Source organism: Ambystoma mexicanum, chromosome 10 (genome assembly GCF_040938575.1).
Source record: "Ambystoma mexicanum isolate Mex_15411 chromosome 10, UKY_AmexF1_1, whole genome shotgun sequence".
NCBI classification, from domain to species: domain Eukaryota; kingdom Metazoa; phylum Chordata; class Amphibia; order Caudata; family Ambystomatidae; genus Ambystoma; species Ambystoma mexicanum.
The window spans coordinates 302626852-302651609 of NC_090932.1; the positions used below are offsets into that span (position 1 = coordinate 302626852).

The window sequence follows — 24758 nt, forward strand, 5'->3', positions numbered from 1 at the left end:
CCACCTTTTCGCCTTCCCGGATCATCTCGTGGCCGCCTTGCCTGTGCCAAGCACCCTGGCAACCGCAATACCACGTTTTACCACTACCGCGAATAAAAGGGTAGTACCTTTTAACCGGAGAACTCTGCGACTGGTTTCTTCCCTGGCAGTACAACGACCTTCAGCTTTCCTCCACGTCGAGATCCTCTCTTCCTCTGGACGACGCCGCGACTTGCACCCGCTGCCAGGAACAACTGCCCCCGCTGAAGGATTCTCTCCACTTTCAAGGTACTGTGTCCGCCTGGTCACCCTTGCAACGGTCTGTGTGGGGTGTCTCTTAAATCCTCAACTTACCACTTGGGTTGGCCCTAGGCTGGCTAACTGAACTTTTCTGGGCTGAACTAATTATTTTCTGACTTTTCAAGCCTCTTAAACTGTGTGATCTTGGGCGCATTGGTGCTCTGTTCTCTCTAAGAGGGAGCCTGGCCTCTGAACTCTTTGCTCACAAGTAGGCTTTGACTTTCCTGCCTTGCTGGGTGCCTCTAAAGTATTAGTGTTGTGTGCTTTTCTAATTTCTGCCTTTTCCCTCCCTTTTTTGATAACTTATTGGAGTGCCATCTTTAGTTAAGCGCTCACCTCTGTCTGAAAATAAGTGGTGTTAACTAAGACTTGTCTAATAAGGAATAAGGGATGTATATATATTAATAGTGACTGTGTTTTGAACTTTCTTACAATAATAGTGTTGGAGTGTTTCTAAGTGTGCCTTTAAATAAATAATTATATACTTTGTTACCAAAGCTCTGGTCAGTGTTTGCTTGTGCTACTGTATTTTGGTACCTATCTCGTATACTCTATATATTGTCTAACTCTTCTTGAGAGATGTCTGGCTGCTCAGCCACAGCTACCAGGTAAATCTGGGTGGTACAGACTGCTACCAATTGGGTTTACTGCCAACACCTGTAGTCTTAAGCCTTTTGCAGTGGTCCCTAAGGGAACTGCACAGGTTTCTGCCTAACATGGGGCTACCCCTCGCTAGACTTGTTTGCAACAAAAGAAAACAAACAATGCCCAGACTTTGCATTCAGGTTTCCCCAACCCGACTCCAAGGGGAACGCCCTGTGGATAAGTTGGTCAGGGAAATTTGCCTACGCTTTCCCCCCCAACTCCACTAATGAGCAAAGTGGTGAACAGGATCCACAAGCAACAGATGACATTAATCCTAGTTGCTCCTATGTGGGCGAGACAACCTTGGTAGCCACATCTGCGAAAACTGGAGATGTGCGACCCGATCTAGCTCCCGTTCAACGTGCTCTCCCAGCACGGGAGGAACAACATTACACCCTCAACATCACTCTTTGAACTTGGCAGTTTAGCTCCTGAAGTCAGAGTTTGGACATCTAACTCTACCTCAAAGGTTTATGGAAATCCTCAAGGAAGCACGTAAACCAAACACCAGACACTGTTATTTTGACAAGTGGAGAAGATTTGTAATTTGGTGCCAGTCAAAACAAATAAACCCAATAGAATGTACTCCCATCACATGCTTCACTTCACTCCAGATTTCTTGCGAAACTCATTGACCGGAGAGCATATTCCCAGCTCAACTGCTTCGTAGAATCCAACAAACTACTCGACCCCGCACAATCAGGCTTCAGACCTAGCCATGGAACAGAAACCACTCTTATCTCTATCTGAGATGATCTCAAGGTTGGGGCAGACTCCGAGGGTTGCGCAGCGCTGATTCTCCTTGATCTGCCAACAGCCTTTGACACTGCTAACCATACAATCCCTTCTTGACTGCCTGTACATCCTAGGAATCCGTGGCTCAGCACTCAAATGGATCACCTCCTTCCGCAGCAACAGGAAACAAATCACCCTGCTCACCCCTTGTGTCTCTACTGCTCGTGCTGCAAAAACCAGAGTACCCCAAGGCACCTGCCTCTCTGCTCTCCTTTTCAACCTCTGACAACTCTACCAGGAACCATCCGCGCGCGCGCAACCTCACCTGCTACAAATACGCCACTGATACTCAAATTATCCTAAGAATTCCCAAAACAGGCACCAACCCACGTCCCGACCTCGAAGCTTGTCTCAGTGATATTGACCGATGGATGACAAGTTACCACCTCCTCTTGAACCCTGATAAAACTGAAATCATGGTGTGTGGCAATACTGCCCTTCTCACACAACCGCTCCCTTGGCCCCCCGCACCTCCTCCAAAATAGTCAAAAACCTTGGATGCACTATCGACTCAGGCTTAACCCCCTCTCGCCAGATCAATAATGTATCGAAATCCTGTCACTACCACCTCAAACTCCATAGACACATTTTCCCTTACCTCACCTATCCCAACAGATTTGCTGCTGTTATGTCTATAGTTATCTCAAGACTGGACTATGCCAACTCCCCATACCTGGGAGCACCAGCATACCAACTTAAAATACAAAGAGCTCAAAATGCAGCCGTCAAACTCCTTCTCGCCATGGGACATAGAGACCACATCTCCCCCGCTCTCTGCACCCTCCACTGGCTCCCTGTCGGACCTAGGGCCACCTTCAAAACCCTATGCATTATCCACCAAGCAGTGCACAATACCGGCCCAACGTACCTACAAGAGAAAACCCTACCTCCCATTGCGCACCCTAAGATCAAGCACTGCTCTCTTACTAGTAATTCCATCCTCCAATTCCATCCTCTGCGAGGATTGAAGGATCCGCCTTCTCAAACTTGGCCCCAACTCTGTGGAATTCACTCCCCCCTCACATTCGACACACCCAAGACTACATGGCCTTCCGCAAAGCTCTAAAAACCTGGCTCTTTCCGTAATGCTGATAAAGACCTTGAAGGCTACAAAGACCCTACGACCTGCAGACAAATGTTCAATGAAATGCCAAGCAGTGACACCACTGAATACGACTATTAAATCACTAATAAAGCCCCGCTGAACGGAGCTATTGCAAAATGTGTAATGAAACCTAGAACAGTGGGCTCGTAAGAATAAAACATTCACTCCAGACACTCCCTCTCCTATCACTATGCTCACTCTCACCAACACACAATAGAGTACAACTACACCCCTTGATCAATTTTGGTCTAGCTGCTCACATACGAATAAACACCCCACGAACACCTCAACATCCTGCTAGAACGCAGCTATACCCTACAAAAAATAGGTCTAGCTGCGCACATAAGCATCCTACACAGGCCTAACGCAGCCAGAATCCAGTATCGGAGACCAGCCTCCTAACTGCACACATTCAACATATCTCAATACCACCACACCTACTGCTAACATGCAGCTAACATCAGCCAATCGCATCAGCTGCACACATAATGAGTGCACCCAAGCACACTATGATACCCTACTCTCTCTACTGACCTGGACTATGGTCCCTGAGGGCGTTCAACCCACAAGCGCTTTGAGGTCATACCAAGGATATTTAGAGCGCTGTATAAATGCCAAATAACATAACATAAAATACCAAAGTTAGTCAAAGGGAGCCAAACAAATTTTCTGACACAACAATCAATAGTGACAACACAATTCTTATCACTGTCATTATTGATATTATCACATACCTTTCCCGCCATGGCCACTGATTCCTCTGAGCCTTCTGCTGTTTTTTCATATGCCTTCCCCACTCGTGCAACAAAGTCCTTCACTGTCTCACATAGAACTCTAGAAAACATGATGAATTGTGATTAGACTCCTGTCATGGTCTATGAACGGCCGCCATGTCTCCAGGATTTCTTGTGGAGCTGGTTAGCAGTTCCATGACTGTCTACCTTAACCAGAGCCAGACAGTTTTCAGGGACTATGGCAGGGATTCATCACAAAGGTCCAACGTCATTTGCTTAATACTGCCTATTAGGAAAGATTTGTATTTTTGCAACTTTCGTTAAAATTGACAGCAATGGAACTCCCTTCTATTTTGCTATGCCTTGGGCCCTTATAAGACTTTGGAGGTAAGAAAACATTTTTTATTCAATTATCTTGCTCCACTGGGGGCCATGATGAGCCCTTTTGGTTACCAGTGCATGGGACTTTTTGTTTGCGATTCCTGTGTTGTTTTTAATGTAGCACACATTATCTTGCAGTAATGCAGGGAAACTTGTATCACTGTTTTGCTTGTTGTAAACGTTTTGTGACCTTTTTGATGTGAATAGGACGTGTGTTTGTGTGTGCTGACAGAGTTGCAGGTTGAGACTGTCTGGTCCCAATCAACATCCATGCCAGGACATGTCTGTTGTTGGGAAGAGGTGCGGGTTTGAGGCTGTCCTCAATTGAACTGCCTTTACCTGTTTGAATGGTGCAGGTCCTTGTCACTGGTGGGATGAGCGCTCCCAGCCCGAATTTGGGATAAGAAGAGGAGCCCTGCAGCCTTTTCTCAGATCTTCCACTGGAGCCAAGATTCCAAAGGAGAGGGGGTTGAGCTGAAGACCAGGAAGACTGCTGATAAAGACAACCAGAATTGCCAAAGCCAAATTGCGGTGAAGCCCTGCTGCTCTTGCGGCCATCCGAGAAGACCCTAGCCGGTGCTTCAACCCTTAGACTGGTGGGACCATGAAGTCCCGACCTCTGCACTAGACGGCCGCCGCCAGAAGGTGTCAAAGTGTCCTGTGACCAGCCTGTGGGCTGACCATCCTCGGCAAAAGGTATAACCACTGCACCAGTCACCAAGCTGAGCTGCAGCTCAGGACTCTGCAGGTGGTCAACTTCTATCCCGCTGTTGTGTCTCTCCTGCACAAGTAGAGGCCTTCCTGGATGGTGGTTATATTGCCTCACAATGAATCCTGCTGGCTGCCCTCTGCTTTGCTATGTAATGGAGGACTCCTCATGTCGGAGGACTCACTTTGACTGCTGTTCTGAGGTGTCTGGCCTATCCAGCTGCAAGTCAGTCAGAGCTGTCCCAGAGCAAGAGATCAAAACCGTTGCCTTGCCGGACTTAACCCTGACACACCATCTGCAGCCACTGCACCAGTGACCCCCTAGACCTCCATTGATGGAACCAATGGCAGAAGTAAGTGTCCCCTCAGGTGGTCAATCAGTAAATTGGAGTAAGGGGCGTGAGTGTACCTACCAGTTCTCATCCCTCCCTCCTGTCATAAGGATTGTATGAGCACAAAGTTCACTCTCTTGCCTGCCTTGAGATTGGTGTAGTTAAAGCCAAGGATATGTCTGGGGTAGCCCCTAATGTGGTGGGTTTGAGATTTTACCCCTAAATTCACTACTTACCTTTTATCTGCAAAGGTGCTCACAAAGTAAATCTTTTTCTAGCCTTTTGGCCGTGCCACAGTTTATGCACGGAGACTCTTGAAACTTCCTACCCTCCTCGGGTACTTAATTTGAATGTCTCTGTTGTAAAGCCACATAAATTAATATGGTTTTGTACTTCTGTGTGGATTCTAATATTTGATTGCTTTATGCATGGTGAACTGTACTTGTACACCACCAACCATATCTCCTAAAGTGTGCCTTACTGCTCAGTCTAGTTTACTGTCATGGTGTTTGGTTAGACAAAGTCACAAATACCAAGTTCACTAGCTAAATTGGTCTCTAAAAACCCCCTAACAGGATTGGTTGTGAAAATCCATCTTAACACTGCATTAAAAAAAGTAATGTCATCCAACAATTTCATTTCAAGTGAATCAGAAACATAAAACACATTCTCTAGTCTTCTGATCGAACAACTGTCACTGAAGCCTTGATCATTCCTGAATTTGACTACTGTAATACACTTCAACAAGACTCTCCTCACAAAACGCAAGGTTGTTAAGCCACTGCAGTAAGATGCATTGCTGAACCTGGTTGCCGCTGTCGCATACATATTTTCTTACAATTCTTTTCCACTGGCTTTTAGGAAGTTAGGAATGTTACCTTAAATGCACTGCACTGGCCCACAACGCACTGCACAGAGAGTGCCCTAAATATCACTCCTACCATATTACACTTTGCACCTATTAAACTATCCGCCCACTCTGTTAATCCAAATTAACACTATTCACGCACCCACCTTCAAATCCTCTTTTATGTGTGCTATAAGGTTTGCGGTCTTCAGTGTCTCTCTAAGAAAAAACCTTGACAACAGATTTGCAGGATTGCAGGATATCGCCAATTTACTCCCCTTCCAGAAACAATGAATAATGTAACTCTTTGTAAAAGCCTCATACTAAATGTTTTTCTTTACCTCCCATCATGTTGCAGCCATTTAGAAAGATACATTGAGGCTCATGCAAAATACTGTTGCCTTTATCCGCCTGAGAATGCATTAATGAAACTAGCCTTTGCAAGACATCCATCAACTTTCTATGTGCTCTATTAATGATCACTGGCAAAAGCGCAGGAGTGCATCACTGACCTATTCTCCCAAGGGACCATATTTCAAAATCGAGGCATTTATTGCCCTTATCACAAACCCAGAAAGTGCACCAGAGTATCCAACAGTGCCATCAACCTCAAGTTAATCTCAAAGTCCCAATCCAAATGAATTTACCCACTGAGCCTACTGAACCCATCAAAGTCTCAATGGCTGCTACAGTGAACTACTGACTTGCAGGTTCCAAATGATTTAAAAGTACCCTATCTCAAATTACTGGCGTCCACTGATCATAACTGCATCTTAAAGAAGCATTTGGCCACTCTCTCAAACTACAAGGGATTCTGAGGTAACTCACTTGGCTGACGAGATGACAACTGAATGCTGGTCCGAGCTCAAGATCTTGGTCAGATGAGCAGTGACTGAGTCTTCATAGAAGAGAATTTGTTGGACCTAGAGATCGTAAAGAGAATGACGGATAAGAATGAGGAACATAAATGGCTGTGTAGATAAGTGAAGACAAATAATAAAGATGAACACGTTTTCTAAAGAAGATGCCAAAATAAAGTAGAGAGAGTAAGAATGTTTACTATGATTGGGAAGTGCATACCACAGGGAGGGGAAGACACTGAGGGCCAACAACATTTTTTTTAAAGAGACGCTTTTTACTGCAACGTATACATGACTGCTGCATAAGCAGCATAGCAGATTGACAAGAACCATTTAACCCAATGTTTGATCTCTTATTTTCTCTGTGACACAAGTGAAGAGTGAGATACACATCTAAACGGGCTATGGGCATCTTCAAACAAAAACAGGAATGCCCCTTCTTAGATAGATGTTTCTACATTCCTCTGAAGAGAGATGTTTAACCATCTAACCTAAAGGCTTTCAAAGTTGCAAAAGAAAATCGTTCCTAACAATACTCATAAAACACAAGAATAATTTAAAACAGTGATGATTGTTGGAAAACGACTTTCATTTGTACCAACTCAAACTTCCCCTCTTCCACAATTAAAGATTAAAGGTAGACAATTCCTACGTAAATTGAAAGTTAGAACCTTTTTGCAAACAATCCACTTCCTGAATCTACTTTTAATATTTTTGTTAGAACTCCTCTGTATTCACACCCTCAGATGCCATGAGGCTGCCAGTAATACTTAACATTGAGAAAATTACACTAAGGGAAATTAACAGGGTTACCTCAAGCTTTAAATTGCAGAGAAGTAATTTTTCAGAAGTAGAATAGCCTTCTTTAATTAAGCTTTATAGACCTAGCCCGAGGGTTGTTGCAGGAGTTATGGGTCCTGAGGACCAACTTAAAGGCCCTAGAACATCAAGGGCATTTAACAAGGTCTCAGAGCCCATAACTCCTGGAACGGCATGAGGGCGTGGTCTATAAAGCTATTATGTTCCCTAATATATATATATATATATATATATATATATATATATATATATATATATATATATATATATATATATATATATATATATTTTCTTTTTTAAACATCAACCTGTCTGGAGTGGTTGTTTGAAAGTGGCTAGTACCCAGCAACCATGTTCCAGGATGGAGGTGTAAGGCTTAAAAAAACAGGACACATTTGTCAGGTGTAGCCCAGGTAAGACTTAGGGTGAGATGATGCCCCGCCCCAACACCAAGAAGGCATGGAGTGGGAAAAGGGGACGGGTGAATTTCATCTGCAGACGGTTCGGAAAAAGCTCACTAAAAAGATAGCTGCCCCTTTAAGAACTTTTAAGTTGGTGAGACTATGTTGCGCGGGTATGTCCTTCCATGTGGCAGCCTCACCCCTCACCCCTACGTCACCAACTGCCCATGGAGGTGAGCAGTGCTGGCAAGGGGGCTCTGCCTCATCCCAATCAGTTAAGCTGGAGGAGGGAATGGGAGATTTAGGTGAGCCGTGCTGGCAGTATGGCTGTCAGCATGGCGCTCCTGTCAGAGAGGAAGGGCCACCCTGAGAGCCATGGCTGCTCTCAGCACAGTGTTCAGTTTTGAGAGGGAGCCTGTGCTGACAGCCATGTGGCGCTCTTCACAGGAGCAGTGCACTGAGAGATTAGTGCACCGCAAGCAACATGGCTGTCAGTGGAGCGATCCTGTGATGAGAGGGGGCGCTGCGCTGACAGCCATGCTGCCAGCAAGCCCAGCTTTAAGGCTTTGCCTAATTGGCTAACTTCAGAGCTATATTGATGTGTCAACCCTAGCAACAACTAGCACAAATAAGCAGAACTCTCGAAACATATGCAATTATATTTAAATTGTATAGTTAGACCTTTAACCTTGCAGTGTAATAAACCTTGATGATTGGTGATGCATGTACCAATTTGTTGCATAACAATCCAAAATTATTTTGGTGCAGTCATATAAAAATAGAATGTTAAAATTATGAAAAAATGACCTTCATGGCGATTCAGGTTCTCTTAGTCCATGCTCTCCCTCCTTCACAACTGGTTAGGTATCCCTGCATCCGCAGACGGTTCGGAAAAAGCTCACTAAAAAGATAGCCGCCCCTTTAAGAACTTTAAGTTGGTGAGACTACGTTGCGCGGGTATGTCCTTCCATGTGGCAGCCTCACCCCTCACCCATACGTCACCAACTGCCCACACCCAGTTCCCGATTTTGCCTACTGACAGCTGTAATCAAAAATATGCTTTAATGCCAGCGGTCGCTTGCTTTTTTCTCCCTCTCTGGTCCAGACCCATTGTTGGCAGCTTTACTGTGCCGGCCCTGTCTATGGAGCCGGTGTGAGGGGAGGGCCGCAGCGGCGCCTCCTCCTGCAAGCAAGCACCTTGCTCTCCAGGCCCCTCCGATTTTTGGCTGGTCGGTTCGCCGCTACAGTGCCCCGTCACTCACTCCTGCATCAAAGCACAGGGTGTGTGGGGGAGCCGATTCCAGCCTCTTCCGCTCAGTTGTCTGGGCCGCCACCTCTCCTTCCGGCCCCTCTGTGCCCTCCGCCTCCCGCTGTGTGGACGGCCTCCAACCCGCCTCTGGCCCTTCTGCCTCCTTGCAGCAACCGGACCACTCGCCCTCTGCTCCACTCTCCTGCCTGTCTAGTGATCGCAGGTGCTTTCTCCGCTCCACCGATGCCCACTTGGGAGAAGGAGTTACTCACATCTGGCACAATATTTTCATTATTTGGTGCCGGGTGGGGACGAGAGCCCAATCAGTACGCAGCTCTCCATCCTGGTAGTCCCTGCTTATGTTTTTTGACTGGAGGATCAGTCTCCTACACTTCAACTGGGACTGATGCTATCACTGGAGCTGTCTCATTAGGAATTGCGAAATATAGAAAGTAGAGCTATAAAGTCCTCTTTTTTTCTAGGGGACTGTGTGGAAGAGGACAAGTAATGCAAATACATACAGGGGGTTTTCCACAACAGCTACCCACCTCTACACATACTAGGTGTGTCTAATTGCAAGAGCGCCAAAAGGAACAATGTCATTAAATATATTCAGACAGAGTGATAGAGAAATTACATATTTTAATTAATGTATACACAGAAATACACTCATACTATTGTCTAGTTGTACTTGACTATGACATAGTCAAGTACAACTAGACAATAATATGAGGACACATGACATGTTTGAAATGTTTGCTGCACGTCCCTACTAACCACACCACCATCTTGTGATAAGGAGACTTCTTTCAATCATGTTAGGGGCTTATTGATGTTAGTCCTAGTTTGGTTGATTACACAATGCTTTTTATGTGATTATTTTTTATGTATTGTTCTTTTTTAACAATTATTTGTGTATTTCTGTGTATACATTAATTAAAATATGTAATTTCTCGATCACTCTGTCTGAATATATTTAATGACATTGTTCCTCATTAGGAATTTCTCCTTGGGAAGGGTCAGATGGAGACATTATTTCATTAATACGTTGTGCTAGAAACTCCAAAAAGGGTTCAGACAAACAGTTTCCAAGACAGTATTACGGATGCCTTTGGCCATATCTGATGGCTCGTGAATCTCTTCTACCCTCAACAGGGAAGTAGATGAGTCAACCCTGGAAGATTGCTGAGCAGGATTGAAAATGTTAAACACAAGTAGTCTAGGAACCGTTATGTTAACCAAAACCAAATTAGAAGTGGGTTTAGTAGGATCCTTAGGAAATTCCTCTAAATCAAAAGAGAATTGAGGAATAAAATCAGGAGTCTTAGCATTCATTGGAGGGCCAAAAAGCTCTTAAATTGGCACTGCAAAAAGTTGGCTCAGAGATGAACAAGTTACTTACCAACTGGTAACGTTCTTATCAACTGGATGTACCTCCAACGCATTCCACATCTTTGACATGTAATGTCCACAGCTGTGCACTTCGGAAACCTTTTCAGCAGAGGGAGTCCTGCGTATATGGCATCGGGTCCATGTCCCTCGAGGGCCTCCGCCGAGGACGACGTCACAGGATGTTATAAATAGGACACACAGCGCCTGTAGCCTCAGTTTACGTTTTTTTCCCCAGAACGTTTGACACCATTCTGATGCCTTCTGGACTGCACTTAGCCTTGTGAAACAGAAGCTGCAATCGCATAGGAAATTCTCCAGAGGGGCAGGCTGGGAGGGCGATGTGGAATGCACTGGAGCAACATCCAGTCGAAAGAACGTTACCAGTTGGTAAGTAACTTGTTCTCCGAATAGATTGTGTTCTCCAACGCATTCGACATCTTTGACAGAATCCCAAAGCAGTACCAGTAAATGGAGGAGGGAAAATAATTTCGAATACCCAAATAGAATGCGGAATAAAGAACTGCCTTCCCAAAGGCCATATCCTGACAATGGATTGTATCCAGGGACTAACGTTTTACAAATGTATGGATTGAAGCCCAAGTAGCGGCATCACAAATATTCCTAATAGGAACACCCCGCTGGAGGGCGGTGGAAGTAGCCATGCCCCTAGTGGAATGAGTTCTCAACCCTTCAGGAGGGTCTTTACCCGCCAACCGTTAACACTCCGTAATGGTAAGGATAATCCACCTGGACAAGGTCTGTTTGGTAACAGCCTGGCCCAATCGGTGTCCAGCATATCCTACAAAGAGTTGATCATCCACTCTGACCTTGGACATCTTAGAAATGTAAAAGCTAAGCGCTCTCCTAGGATCTAACCGATGGAGACGCTCCTCTTCCTTACCAGGATGAGGAGTAGGGCAGAAAGACGGAAGAACCACCTTTTGACTCAAATGATATTCAGAGACTACCTTAGGTAGAACAGCAGGACGTACTCGCAGTACGACCCTGTCCTTGTGAAACACAGTAAAGGGTGGATTAGCTGAAAGTGCCTGCAATACACTCACTCTGCGAGCGGAAGTAACCGCAACCAAGAACACAGTCTTGAAGGATAGTAATCTCAAAGGACAAGAGTGCAAAGGTTCAAACGGAGCACCCATGAGAAATCTCAAAACCACATTCAAATCCCAAACCTGGAAAGGGGACGGCGGGAATACATTAGTCAGTCCTTTAAGAAACTGAGAAATCAAAGGAATCTTAAAGTAAGAACATTCTTCAGACGAGCGCTTAAAGATAGACAGCACCGCCAGGTAACCTTTAATGGTACCCACATGAAGGCCCCTGTGGGCCCAAGAAAGAAAGAAAGACAAAACCATAGGAATGGAGCACTGAAAAGGATCAACATTGTGATCCCTGCACCAGTCACACAGCTTGCGGCAAGGGTACAGGGAAGTGTTGCAGGCCGCCTGGCCGAAAGCAACACCTCCATCACGTCATCCGGGAGGTCCCAATCCTTATACCTCAACCTTTCAGATACAAAGCGTGAAGTTTGAGAGTCTTGACCTCTGAATGGAGAACCAGACCCCCCCCTCGCGCGAGAGCAGATCCTCTTGGTGGGGAAGACGGCGTGAAGGACAGATGGACATTTCCAGAAGGTCCGGGTACCACGCTCTCCTGGCCCAATCCGGAGCAATCAGCATCATGTGGGAACCGAACCTCCGTAACCTCCGCAACACTTGAGGAATGACGGGGACTGGAGAAAACTTGTACAGCAGTGGGAATGACCAATCCACCACGGACGCGTCTCCTAAGGCTACTCTTGGAGGAAATTCCCTTGAGCAGAATCTTTCGCAGTTCCGGTTGACACTGGTGGCGAAGAGATCCACTTGCGGGGTTCCCCAAAGGGCGAAGATCCCCTGAAGGACTTCCTGAGCCAACTCCCACTCATGAGAGACTGAGCTCTGCCTGCTCAGAGCATCCGCCGCCACATTGTCGTCTCCGGCCAGATGAACTGCCGAGATCGACATTGCCTGTTGGATGGCCCAGAACCAGAGCTGCATTGCTTCTCTGCACAACGGATGTGACCCGACCTCCCCTTTTTGTTGAGGTAATGCATGGCCACTGTGTTGTCCGTTAGGATCAGGACACTCCTCCCCCGTACAGAGGGCAAAAACGCCTTCAGGGCTAGCCTGATGGCCCGCAGCTCCAACAAATTGATGTGGAGTCTGGACTCTGACAGAGACCAACGACCGCTGGCGGTCAAGTCGTTGCCATGAGCGCCCCATCCTGTGAGGGAAGCGTCCGTCACTAGTCACCTCCGGCCATGGTTGCCAAAAAGGTTCTCCCTTCATCAGTTTCCCCTCCTTCACCCACCACAGAAGGTCCTGGGAGACCGAGCATGGGATCTGAACAGGATCCGTCATCTTGCCGGAGAACTGCGACCACTGCATCTTGAGGACCCATTGCAGGGATCTCATCCACAGCCTGGCCTCTGGCACCAGAAAAATGCAGGAAGCCATGAGGCCAAGGAACCTTAAGAATTCAAAAGCCGGGAGATCCTGGCCATGTTGAAACTTGTCCACCATCTGCACAATGTGATGAGCCCTTACCTTGGGAGGGGAACAGTTCCCCAAGGACATGTCCAACACAGCGCCGATGTGCCGATGTACTTGAGCTGTTGGGAAGGTGTCAGGTGCGACTTCTTGAAATTCAGGGAGAAGCCCAGCCTGTCGAGGGTGCGGCAGGTGACACTGAGATGATCCAAAGCCAGCTCGGAAGAGCGCACCTGGATCAGCCAGTCGTCCAGGTAGGGGTAGATGTGAATCCCCCCTCAACTGAGGTACGCTGCCGCCACCACCATGAGCTTGGTGAAGACCCTCGGGCCGGAGGTCAATCCAAACGACAGGACCCGAAACTGAAAGTGCGAGTCGCCAGCCGCAAACCTCAGGTACTTCCTGTGCACGGGATAGATCGGCACATGGAAGTAAGCATCCTTGAGGTCCAGAGACATCAACCAATCCTGAAGTTGAAGGGCCTGGAGGACTTCAGAAAGAGTGACCATCATGAACTTGTACTTACTGAGGAGTTTGTTCAACCAACGCAAGTACATGATGGGTCTCAAACACCCATCTTTCTTTCTGATCAATAAATAAGGGGAATACCATCCCTTGTTCCTCTCCACTACAGGCACCAGTTCTATAGCGCCTTTCTCCAGCAGGGACAAGATCTCCTGCGAAAGAAGCAGATCTGGAGCTTCAGAGAGCTTCCCCGGTGGATTGTCGTGAGGCCGCTGAAGGAAGGGAAGACAGTAGCTATGGGCTATGGTATCCAACACCCACACATCTGAAGTAATGGCCCGCCATTCTTCGAGATGCTGAGACAGTCTGCCCCAACCAGCGAACCATGGGACATGGCCTCATGACTGTTTGGAAGCGGCTGCGGCAGTGCCTGAAGGCAAAGAGGCCGCTGCCGGAGCGGCTCTGACACCACGATTTCCCCATCCACCATGGGTACCTTTCCGCTTGCCCCTTTAACTGGCAGCCCCTCTCATACTACCAAAGGAGTAGTAGTACCGAAAGGAACCTCCCCTCCACTGTTGTCCCCTAGGATGAAAAGGCGAAGGTTGACGCACCGCGGCGCTCAAAGACTTCGCCACAGCTTTTGAGGTCTGCAACCTCTCAAGGCTCTCGTCAGCCTTGCTGCCAAATAAATGTGCGCCATCAAAGAGCATGTTGAGAAGACAGGCCTGCACATCCGGAGCAAACGCTGACTTACGCAACCACGCAAATCTGCGTATCACGGTGCCCGCAGCCATGGATCGGCTAACACTGTTGGCCGTATCCAAACCCGACTGAAGGGATTCACACATAGCATCCTTGCCTTCTTGCATGAGAGCAAGGAAACCATCCCTTTCTTCCCCCTCAGGAAAATGCTCAGCCGCCAAGGAAACACAATTCCACAGAGTGTGTGAAAACCTTGCAAAGGCACACGTGGAGTTGGCTGATTTCAAGGCCATGCTCCCAGCAGAAAATACCTTCTGGGCCGAACCGTCGAAGCGCTTGTCGTCCCTATCTGGAGGGATGGCAGGGTACGCCATCTGCCTCGAGGTGGCCGTAGCTGCCTGAACCACCAAACTCTCATGAGTGGGGTGAATAGACAAATAGCTGGGGTTGCTTACGGAAGGGCGGTATTTCTTAGTTAGATTTTTATTCACAGCCGGAAGAGATCCAAGCAGCTGCCACCCTTTTCTGCAAGGTCGAATGAAATGGCAAAACAGGGTCAGAGGACGGACCTTGATCCAAGATGTCCATCAGATCATCTTGCAAAAAGTCTTCTGGAGGAGTAGACCAGCCCAGATACTCCGAGACTAGTGCCATGAGTCTCCTATAAGAAGACTCTCCATGAGCCCCAGACTCAGGTCTACCAAACTCCACTTCCAGGGAAGTCTCCAGTCCACTTGCATCATGGAGGGTCTGCCTCAACTCCTACAACTGACTGTCCCCAGAAAAAATTGGACCATCATCAAGATCAACCTCAGACCTTTCCTCCTCTTCAAAAATATCATCCAGAGCGGGTTGAAACCCAGGTCTGGGGATAGAAGAGGGCCTGGAGGCCAAAACCGGCCTCACCGACTTCAAAGTAGCCTTTCTTGGAGGATGCACGATGTCTGGGTACTGCAACAGCAAATTCTGAGAAAGATTCCCGAAGGCACCGATAGCTCCGAGTCGAGAGCGTTGACAACCTCGACGTCGGGATCGCCCAAGGCCCCGAGCCCTCAATAGGTTGCTGCGGTCTCGTTGGGGACAAGGCCGAAACCTACGGACATGTCTCTTGGGACCCTTCGATTCCTTGTCCGTATGGGACCTCGACGGCTCTCGATGAGTATCGCGTCGCAAACCTGAAGGCGTGCGAGCCATGGAACGAGACCGATCCAAGCCGGCTTCGTCAGAAGGCACGACCGGACCCATGTCCTGTGATTGAAAAATCGCCATCATGGATTTCTTAAACGCCGCCCTTTTCTACGGAGTGGAGGACTACGTAGGGCATGTAACCTTCCTCGAGGCACCATCCTCCGAGGAGGACAGGGAAGGCGACTGGTGACGGCGCTTCCGCGAGTGCCGGGACAAGGAAGACCAGTGGCGGGACCCACTGCGGGACCGAGATCCCCGGGAATCCTTCAGTCGCCCCTCGAGTCGTCGGTAGAAACCCCCTTGGATTTGGAAGTCCGGGACTTAACAGGCTTAGAACCCCTACCTACCTGGAGCTTCCCCTTCCGCAAGGCTTTGGCTGTCAGCGACTGGCATTTCGAGCAGTCGTCGGTGTCGTGCGACTCGCCCAGGCACCACAAACAAATGCGGTGGGAGTCTGTGAGCGATATCTTAGACTTGCAGTCCCGGCAGGTTTTGAAGCCGGATCGCGGAGTCGGAGGGGTCGATGAGAAAGACATCTTCAATGAAGAAAACACAAGAGGCGCGCCGAGTCTCACGAAGTTAACACGTTTGCGGAAAAAACGGAACTGTGGCTACGGGCGCTATGCGTCCTATTTATAACATCCTGTGACGTCATCCTCAACAGAGGCCCTCAAGGGACATGGACCCGACACCATCGACGCAGGACGCCCTCTGCCGAAAAAGTTTCCCAAGTGCACAGCTGTGGACATTACATGTCAAAGATGTGGAATGCGTTGGAGGACACGATCCATTCGAATAGACTAATACTCTCCAGTACTGAAGAAACAACAGAATGCGCCTCGCGCCTAGAAACGCATGTGAACAGGCGAATTACAAATTAAGTGTCATATATCAACGTTTATCCTTAGATTTCCTTTGTTTATGCCTCTTCTGTGAAGTTGGGTCCGAGCCTGTATTTAAATTTGAAAATGTACATTTATGAGACCTATTCTTACCTTTCTTCAGTACCACAGCCCCAGAAGAACCAAATGCAGTAGATTTACAGGGTACTGATGCAGTAATAGAGGACCCAGTCAGTACTGATTCAACCCTTGGAGTCTTCGGCTCCTCGCAGGTAGTCTTATCCGTGTTGATAACTAGCAGTGCTGTCACAGCGGAAACAAGTCAGGACCGATTTCACCCTGGAGGCTTTCACCTCTTTATAGCTAATCTTGCCTGTACGGTTGTCCCGAGGCAGAAGAGCTCCTTCCCAGTACCGTAATGATTTTGTCAGGAGCAAACAAATCTTCCAGTACTGTGTGGATCTTTCCAGATCCATTCCCCTCTGGAGGTACTAGCATTTTCCCACCAGGAGGTACTAACTTTTTCTCACCCAGAGGTAGTCACAGGTGTAAAAGCCTGGGGGTTCCCCCTGATCGGACCATGAAGACCTCTGAACTGGGGAGGCAGTCTCCACTTGGGTACCGAAGGCTGTTGGCGAAACACATATCTCACCTGCTGGCACGGTGTCCCTCTTACAGATATCGGCCTCCTTCCTGGTCCTTCTGAAGGCTTCGGTCACAGTCCCAGCTGTGACATGCAAAGAAGTCGATTACGCAGAGACCTCTGGTGAATTCGACAACAGAAGACACACAAACTAACCGGGTGATGGATCCGCAGGCATGATGTGAATCGGCAGCTGAGAATTGCTTCTGACAACAGATGCACTGTTTGAATCCCGTAGTAAGCGGCAAGCACCAGAGGAAGGCACCACAAATGAATACAAAATGAAAAATACACCAATCAAATGAAACACTGGAGTGAACAGCCAAAAAGAGGGATGTCACAGAGCACAGCAATTCCAACCCAGCCAGTAGGCAGAAGAAACAGGAACTGGGTGTGGACAGTTGGTGACATATGGGGTAGGGGTGGGGCTGGAAGGTGGAGGGACGCACGCACGTAAGGTAGTCTCACCAACTTAAAGACCTTAAAGGGGCAGCTATCTTTTTTGTCAGCTTTATCTGACCCAACTAGTTGGGAAGGAGGGCAGAGCAGAACATAAGAGAAATATGTAAATCAGTATTCTCATACAACACTGCTTTGTAATTTTCTTTATTAATTGGAAATTGTTCTCTTTATAGTTTTTTCAACATATGCAAAATAAATGGGATACAAATAATGAATTATTACAGTTTTACACATTATTTTTGGCTACTGGATAATTTGACATTTGTTTTCAATATCATTAACAAATTGACTATTTTTCTAAATCAATGTGGCTTATTAATATGGACAGAGCGTAGGGTGTGCCTGCAAACAATGGAATTGGTTGAGTCAAATTTTAAATGTTGCTTAGTGGCTGGAACGCTTGCTGTTTAAAGTGTTTATGATGCCTCTAGTGCCAGTCCAATGAGGCTGCACCCATTTAGACTTGAACATAAAACAGCCAGAGGCCATCTGATCTAAGTCCCTCCTCTTGCCAGGCTGGTCTCTCCATGGCTTCGCTCCGGGTATCCTGCACTATTCTTCCAGGTAGAAGTCAATAGCTCATGCTCAGTGTCAGAACTTGGTGCAGAATCCCTTTGACCATTAGTGGTAAGGAAACCTTCCTCCTGAGAGCTCTGCACCTGTGGTTAGAAAACTACAGGGTACTAAGGGCTCAGCGTTGATAGATTTCTAAAATCTGGCCTGGTGGACATATTTCAGTAGGCCACCCTAGTTATAGTGAACAGGGGTACACTGAGAGGTTGTCCAAACCCAATCAAGGTAAGATTGAAGAGTGGTCAAGGCTTAGTCTCAGGAGTGAGTGGGAGTTGTCAGGGGTCCACAATGAGTCCACACAATGAAGCACACAATGTTTGTCATGAAATGTTTGAATGAGAAATGTCAGCCGAAGAGAAAAACTAAAGTTATTTGAATGCAGATGACTTTTTTCTTCTTCTCCCGCTGACATTTCTGGCAACACGCTGCCTCCCACCACCTTACTTACCTATTGGTGGCACACCTTGTTGTGTGTCGCCGACTCCTCCATCCCTCTGCGACTACAGTTCCCTTAACTTACATGCATGGGAACCGGCGCCACAGGGTCCTTTTTTTCCCTAAAACTGTATCCTCTAGGAAACGGGGGACACCACTGCAACCCCCAAAACCATTATAGTGAACATGGGTGCGGGGGACAACCCCGCTCCCCTTGTTCACTACAATGACACTGAATTGGAGGTTTCAAACAAATCTCCCATTCAGTTTTTTAAAATCAAACATTTCTACGGATTCCCACAATAATTCCACTTAGACAGGTAAGTACAAAAATATTCTATTATAAGCCCAAAACACACTAGAAAAATGAATCAAACTGGTAACATCACACAACACTGTTATCAAACATACATGCAATCACCTTAGGTTTGTAGAAATGCATATAATTCACGTAAACACCTGAAAGGAAGGTAAGTAATGATGAAGTAAGTAAACCTATTTCATAAGAATAGTACCTTATCTTTATAAATCCAATCACTATGTTGAATGGGACCTTTTGCCCAAAAGTCACAAAATCTTCTTCTCAGCAGAGGGGACAAAGGTAGGAAAGGTTCTTGTGGTGGTGAAAAATGTTCCAGAAGACTTCTCAAGAATATTACAGTTTAGTACAGCTTTAGAACAAACATTTAACAAGCGAAGGAATGGAATAAACAAAAGTTTATTCTAAGGTTTATTGCAGGGGAAACAGGGGTAGCTGTAATTATTGCGACTACTCACCACCATCACTCTGATTTTCCCAAGCGACTAGGCAGGTTGACAGGGAGTTGCTGGAGGCAAGTTTTCCCACCGTTGGATCCAGTAGAGGATGCCCAGGAGCTGCAGGAGCAAGGAACATTCCCGTCAGGTCCAGGAGCTGAGTATAACCCTTTCAGATGAAGAAATGCAGCAGACATGGATGCGGGCCTCCTCAGGACACTCTACGAGACAGAAGAAAGCTGGTTCCAGCGACAGTCGCCACAGATGTGCGACAGCAGGTGTGTCTGCAATCGCGGTCGAAGAAATTCTTCCCGTGCAGGATCCCTTGATTTTGGAAAGCTAAAACTTTGCAGATGTCGACTTGTCGTACGAGTTGGAGAACAGGTGAAAACACAGAACGGCAATGCTTCTGGCACGGTAGCCCAATTCAATGCTGGTTGGTCCAGGAACGATTCCGAGGGCTCAGGACTGCGAGAAGACAATGAGACTGGTTGGTCCCAGCAGTCCAAGGGTCGAAGAACCGCAGAGGGTCTTCAAAGATCAGGTAGTCCAGTAGGGCTTCAACGGGGTAATTGCAGGAAAGGTCACCAGGCCTCCTCAGGTGTCACCCACATGTCATCACTCGGTTGCACAGCTACACAAGATACTTGGCTCCAATGATGATCTGCTGGAATGGCTGCAGGAGTCCTCCTCATATCCCAAATCCTGGCTAGTGGCAAATCCCAGCCCCCCAATGGTAAGGATGTACCCCACTCACTCAGCCAGCATTGGTCCAATCAGGGACCACTGTGAGTTTTACTCATGCATACACTCCAGACTTTCAGGCCCCATGTTTGTGGAATGGGACCAGCCAGTCCCACCCACTTCCTGGATTCACAAGCCTGTGAAAACAGAAGGCAAATGCATGAACATATTATGGATTTCCTGACCTGAGAAGGCAGAAAGAAAGTCAAGAAACCATATGGCCAAAGAACAAGTGAAAAACCTTGTGGCACAGCCATTTTAGGGCACTAGCCACGTTTAGTAGCCAGACTAAATGTATTCCACAAATGGTAAAAATGTACCTGCTGCCACCAGCTTGTCTTTAGGCACATAGAAAATAACCAAAAATGCCCAGTCTAAAAGACTAGGGTGATACAAAAGTATCCCCATGCACTGCATTGCAAGATGCAGTGTGTATTGTTAGAAAAGTTACCAAAACAGGTAAAAGGTAAAAGACAAAAGGGAAACAGTTTCCCAGTACCGATAGTCTAAAGGACTGATCAGTTTACCCATGACAAAATGAGCAAAAAGGTTAGGGTAGTGAAGCTCAAGGCTTCGCTTTTCTGTACAATGTCAGGACAGGTTATAAAACAAAAGCAAAGGGGTCGCTGGAGAGCCCGAATGAAGATGGCCGGAGGGTAGCGAAGCTCTGTGCGAGCCTGCCAACGTAATCTATAAATATCTCTCTGCAACCCCCGGAGCACGACGAAAATGCAGCCGCAAGTGGCGGAACCCTATCAGAGCAAACCCAGAGAATCCTAGGTGTGGGCATGGCTGATGGGGCACAACCCGATGGTGTTCATGAACGCGGCCTTCAATCGGCGCAGCCACATCACTGAGAATCGCATGCAACGCTCCCGCCTCCCTCCTCTGGCCAGCTAAATGTGAGGAGCCGCAGAGATACACTAAGACGCCTCCACCACCCCGGCACCACACCGGTCGGCAGATGAGCCCTGTGTGACACACCCTCAGCTCCCTGCCTTCGCTGCTCAACGGGTGTCGGGTGGCCTGAGTCAGAGATACACCCTGCCAGACGGACCCCCCACCGGCGGGCACTATGCACCAGGCCAGATCTCACTATCCCGAGGAGGCATCCCATCGGGCACATACATGTGGAGGTCTCAGGAGGGGGCCGTGCACACCGGCATACGGCCCAGTGCGGGCTTGGAAATAAAAAAGAAAACAAAAAGAAAATCACTTGCAAAAGAGACAGCGTGCAACCCAGGTGAGGAGCGGCATACTGTGGCGGGCAACGACGGAGAGGGAGTGCGGGCACATACATGCAGCAGCCCCTGCGGGGGGGGCCATGCACAGTAGCATACTGCCCTAACATCGGCTTGAAAAAAAAAATGAGGTCAACAAAGAAAAATGGTGCGCACCCAGATGAGGAGCGGAGTCCTGTGGCGGGCACCGGTTGAAGGGGAATGCGGGAGGACCCTGACCCGCATGTGAAGAACCCCCTACCTCCGACCACGCTTTCGGGACCAGATGGTAGCCCCAATTGTTCTGATGTCTTCGGCCTGAGGGAGACGTAGCACAGGGAATCCCGCTCCCCACACGCACAAGTTCCACAGGCTTGCCAAGTGAGTGGTAGTCCAGTGGGAACCCGCGCGACACCCCAACTTGTGTGGCCCCAATACAGGAGGGTCTGCCGGTGGGCAGATCAAGGGACGTGGACCTTAACAGAGGGACAGCTCATCGGGGGCCCGTATGGAACTAGACCAACACAAAGCCCACCGCCAATGGGGAAGATGATGGAGGCATGAAGGCCCCTCTGCACTATGAAGCCGCAGGCCCATCCGTCAGGCCCCCTCTGTGGGCTCAGTAGACCATTGGCCCAGAAGACCAACATAACGGCCCCTTCAGACATTGCAACGCACATCCCTGGGCTGAGACCTAGCGCATGCCGGGCCCGCAGACCCCGCCTCCTGCCACAGGCCCTGGGACTCTTATTCGCCGAACAACACAACGCGCGTGGGGACGGGGGCACTATCTGACTGATCTGGGTCACTGGACCCCCTCTGCTGCCTGTGATCCGCTCCTACACCACCGAGTGTCCAGGCTTCTGCAACAAGGGGCCAATCACTGAGGACCAGCCTCCACCCACAGGGGAACCGGGCACTGATCACCCTTTAGAGACGCGATCCCCCCTCTCTGCCTGTAGCTACGGAGACAAACAGCTGGTCTGTTTTCTTTAGCGGTCTGGTTTTGTTTACATAGTAGAGGACCGCCCTACGCACATCTAGGGTGTGTAGTTTCACCTCAGCCGAGCTTTGTGGGTTTTGGAAGAAAACCGGAAGCTCGATGGACTGGTTCACGTGGAATTTGGAAATAAACTTAGGTGAGAACCTAGGGTGTGTACGCAAAACCAGTTTATCCTTGTGGACTGTAAAGAAAGGATCCTGCACTGACAGAGCCCGAATTTCACTGACCCTTCTTATGGATGTAATAGCTACTAAGAAGGCTGTCTTATAAGTCAGGTGTTTGAGACTGCTTTTATGCATGGGTTCGAATGGGGGGCCCATGAGTTTAGATAGCACAACATTAAAGTCCCACCCTGGTGGTGGGTTTGAAATAGGAGGGTGAAGTCTCTTTACTCCTTCCATGAAGGCTTTTACCACTGGAACTTTCCACCACAACACCTTGTTATGGGAGGTGGTGTATGCTGACAGAGCTGCCAGATGCACCTTCAGTGAGTTAAACACCAGTCCTGCATCCAGCAGGTGGAGCATGTATGTAACAATAGTTGAAGGAGTGCAATCAACTGGGTTGATTTGTTTATTCTGGCACCAGATAACAAATCTTTTCCACTTGTCAAAGTAGCAGTGCCTCGTGTTAGGCTTCCTAGATTCTTTTAGCATGTCCATACATCTTTGAGGTAAATTGAGATGTCCAAACTCTATGACCTCAGGATCCATGCTGGGTTCATTGAGTTGGCTAGAGGATGTACTGTTTGACCTTGATGCTGGGACAGTAGGTTGTACCAGCCCGGAAGTTTGATGGGTTCGCACATCGCTAATCTGCCTAAGTGTGGGAACCACGGTTGTCTCGCCCACATGGGAGCAACTAGGACGAGCGTCATCGATTACCTGTTCATTTTGTTGACCACCTTCCTGATGAGAGGAGTTGGTGGAAAAGCGTATGCAAACATCCCTGGCCAGTTCATCCACAGGGCGTTCCCCTGGGAGTCTGGTTGTGGGAATCTGGATGCGAATCTTGGGCATTGTCTGTTTTCGCTTGTGGCGAATAGGTCTATGGTGGGGGAACCCCACTGAGAGAAGAGATCTTCTACGATTTCTCTGTGTAGACACCATTCGTGCTCCTTTGGGAGGGGATCTCTGCTTAGTGCATCTGCTAGAGAATTGAGATCCTCTGGAACATGTTGCGATGACAGGAAGATGTTCCGTTTGAGTGCCCATATCCAAATTTTCTGGGCAAGTTTGGACAGATTTGGCAAACGAGTCCCTCCTTGTTTGTTCAGGTAGAACATGGCTGTAGTGCTGTCCATCCGGATTTGCACTGACAGATTCAGTAGGTAGGGCTCGAAGGCTTGAAGCACTTTGAATACTGCCAGAAGCTCTAGCAGATTGATGTGATTCTTGGCTACTGGTTGAGACCAGAGACCCTGAGTCGCGTGGTGGAGATGGTGAGCTCCCCACCCCGTTAGGCATGCATCGGTTGTGACTACCGCCTGTATCAGGGTCGTAAATGGGTTTCCCGTTGGACAGATTTTCTCTTGTCCACCAGTGAAGGCTTTGTACAAGTGTTGGCGAAACGACCACTAGATCGTCCCACTGACCACTTGCCTGAGACCACTGTTTCGCCAACCATTCTTGCATGGGACGCATGCGCAGGCGCGCGTGGGGGACCAGGTAAATACATGACCCATCATGCCTAGCAAACGCATTGCTTTGCGTACCGTTATCTGGCGACTGGCCTGATATTGAGGAATTTGCAGTAGTATACTCCGAATTCTTTCCTCTGATGGAAAGGTCAACCCCTCTTGTGTGTCTAGGATAGCTCCTAGGAACTGTTTGGAGGTGCTTGGCACCAGACTTGACTTTTTCTCGTTTATTGAGAAACCCAATTCGAAGAGGAGGTCGATAGTTCTTTGAATGTTTGTTCTGCAAATCACTGGGGTTTCCCCCGTGATGAGCCAGTCGTCCAGGTAAGGGTACACCGGGATTGCCTCCCTGCATAGGTGTGCTGCCGCCACCGCCAGTACCTTGGTGAATACCCTTGGAGCTGAAGCTATTCCGAAGAGCAGTACTTTGAACTGGTAGTGCCGACTGTCCACTTTGAACCGCAAGTACTTTCTGTGTGCTGGGAACATGGAAATATGAAAATAGGCATCTTTCATGTCCAATGTTGCCATGTTGTCCCCCTTTTTTAGGAGAGGGATTACCTCTTGGAGAGTTGTCATGTGAAACATTTTGGGTTTGACATATTTGTTTGCAGGCCGTAAGTCTAATACTGGGCGCATTGTTAAATCTTTCTTTGGTACAAGGAAGTAAGTTGAATAAATACCCTTGTTTACCTGGTGTCCCGGGACGAGTTCGATCGCGTCCTTTGCTAGCAGATTGACGATCTCCTCGAGGAGGATTCTTTGGTGGTCCAAAGAATGTGTTCTTTGTCGTGGAGGGTGGTTTCGGGGACGCTCTAACAGTTCTATGCAGTATCCTGCGGACACTGTGGACAGCACCCATCTGTCTGATGTGATCCATTCCCAAGCTTGGGTGAAGTTGGAAATGCGTCCTCCTACTGGGGATGCGTGAGAAGGGACCATGAGCGGAGCGTCACTGTTTTGGTGGAGGCGTGCCGCCTCTACTGG

The 24758-nt window shown here is 48.1% G+C and overlaps 1 protein-coding gene across 2 annotated transcripts in view; it reads right to left on the reverse strand.

Moving 5' to 3' along the window:
- The window catches only part of DGKD (diacylglycerol kinase delta), a 1999080-nt gene that overhangs the window by 1001272 nt on the left and 973050 nt on the right, over nucleotides 1-24758 (reverse strand). For both annotated transcript variants that reach the window (XM_069617880.1, XM_069617879.1), the window contains exons 13-14: nucleotides 6655-6749; nucleotides 3559-3658 (exon numbers count right to left, since the gene is read on the reverse strand). In XM_069617880.1, the coding sequence (XP_069473981.1) occupies nucleotides 3559-3658; nucleotides 6655-6749 (195 nt within the window). The remainder of the gene's footprint in view (nucleotides 1-3558; nucleotides 3659-6654; nucleotides 6750-24758) is intronic.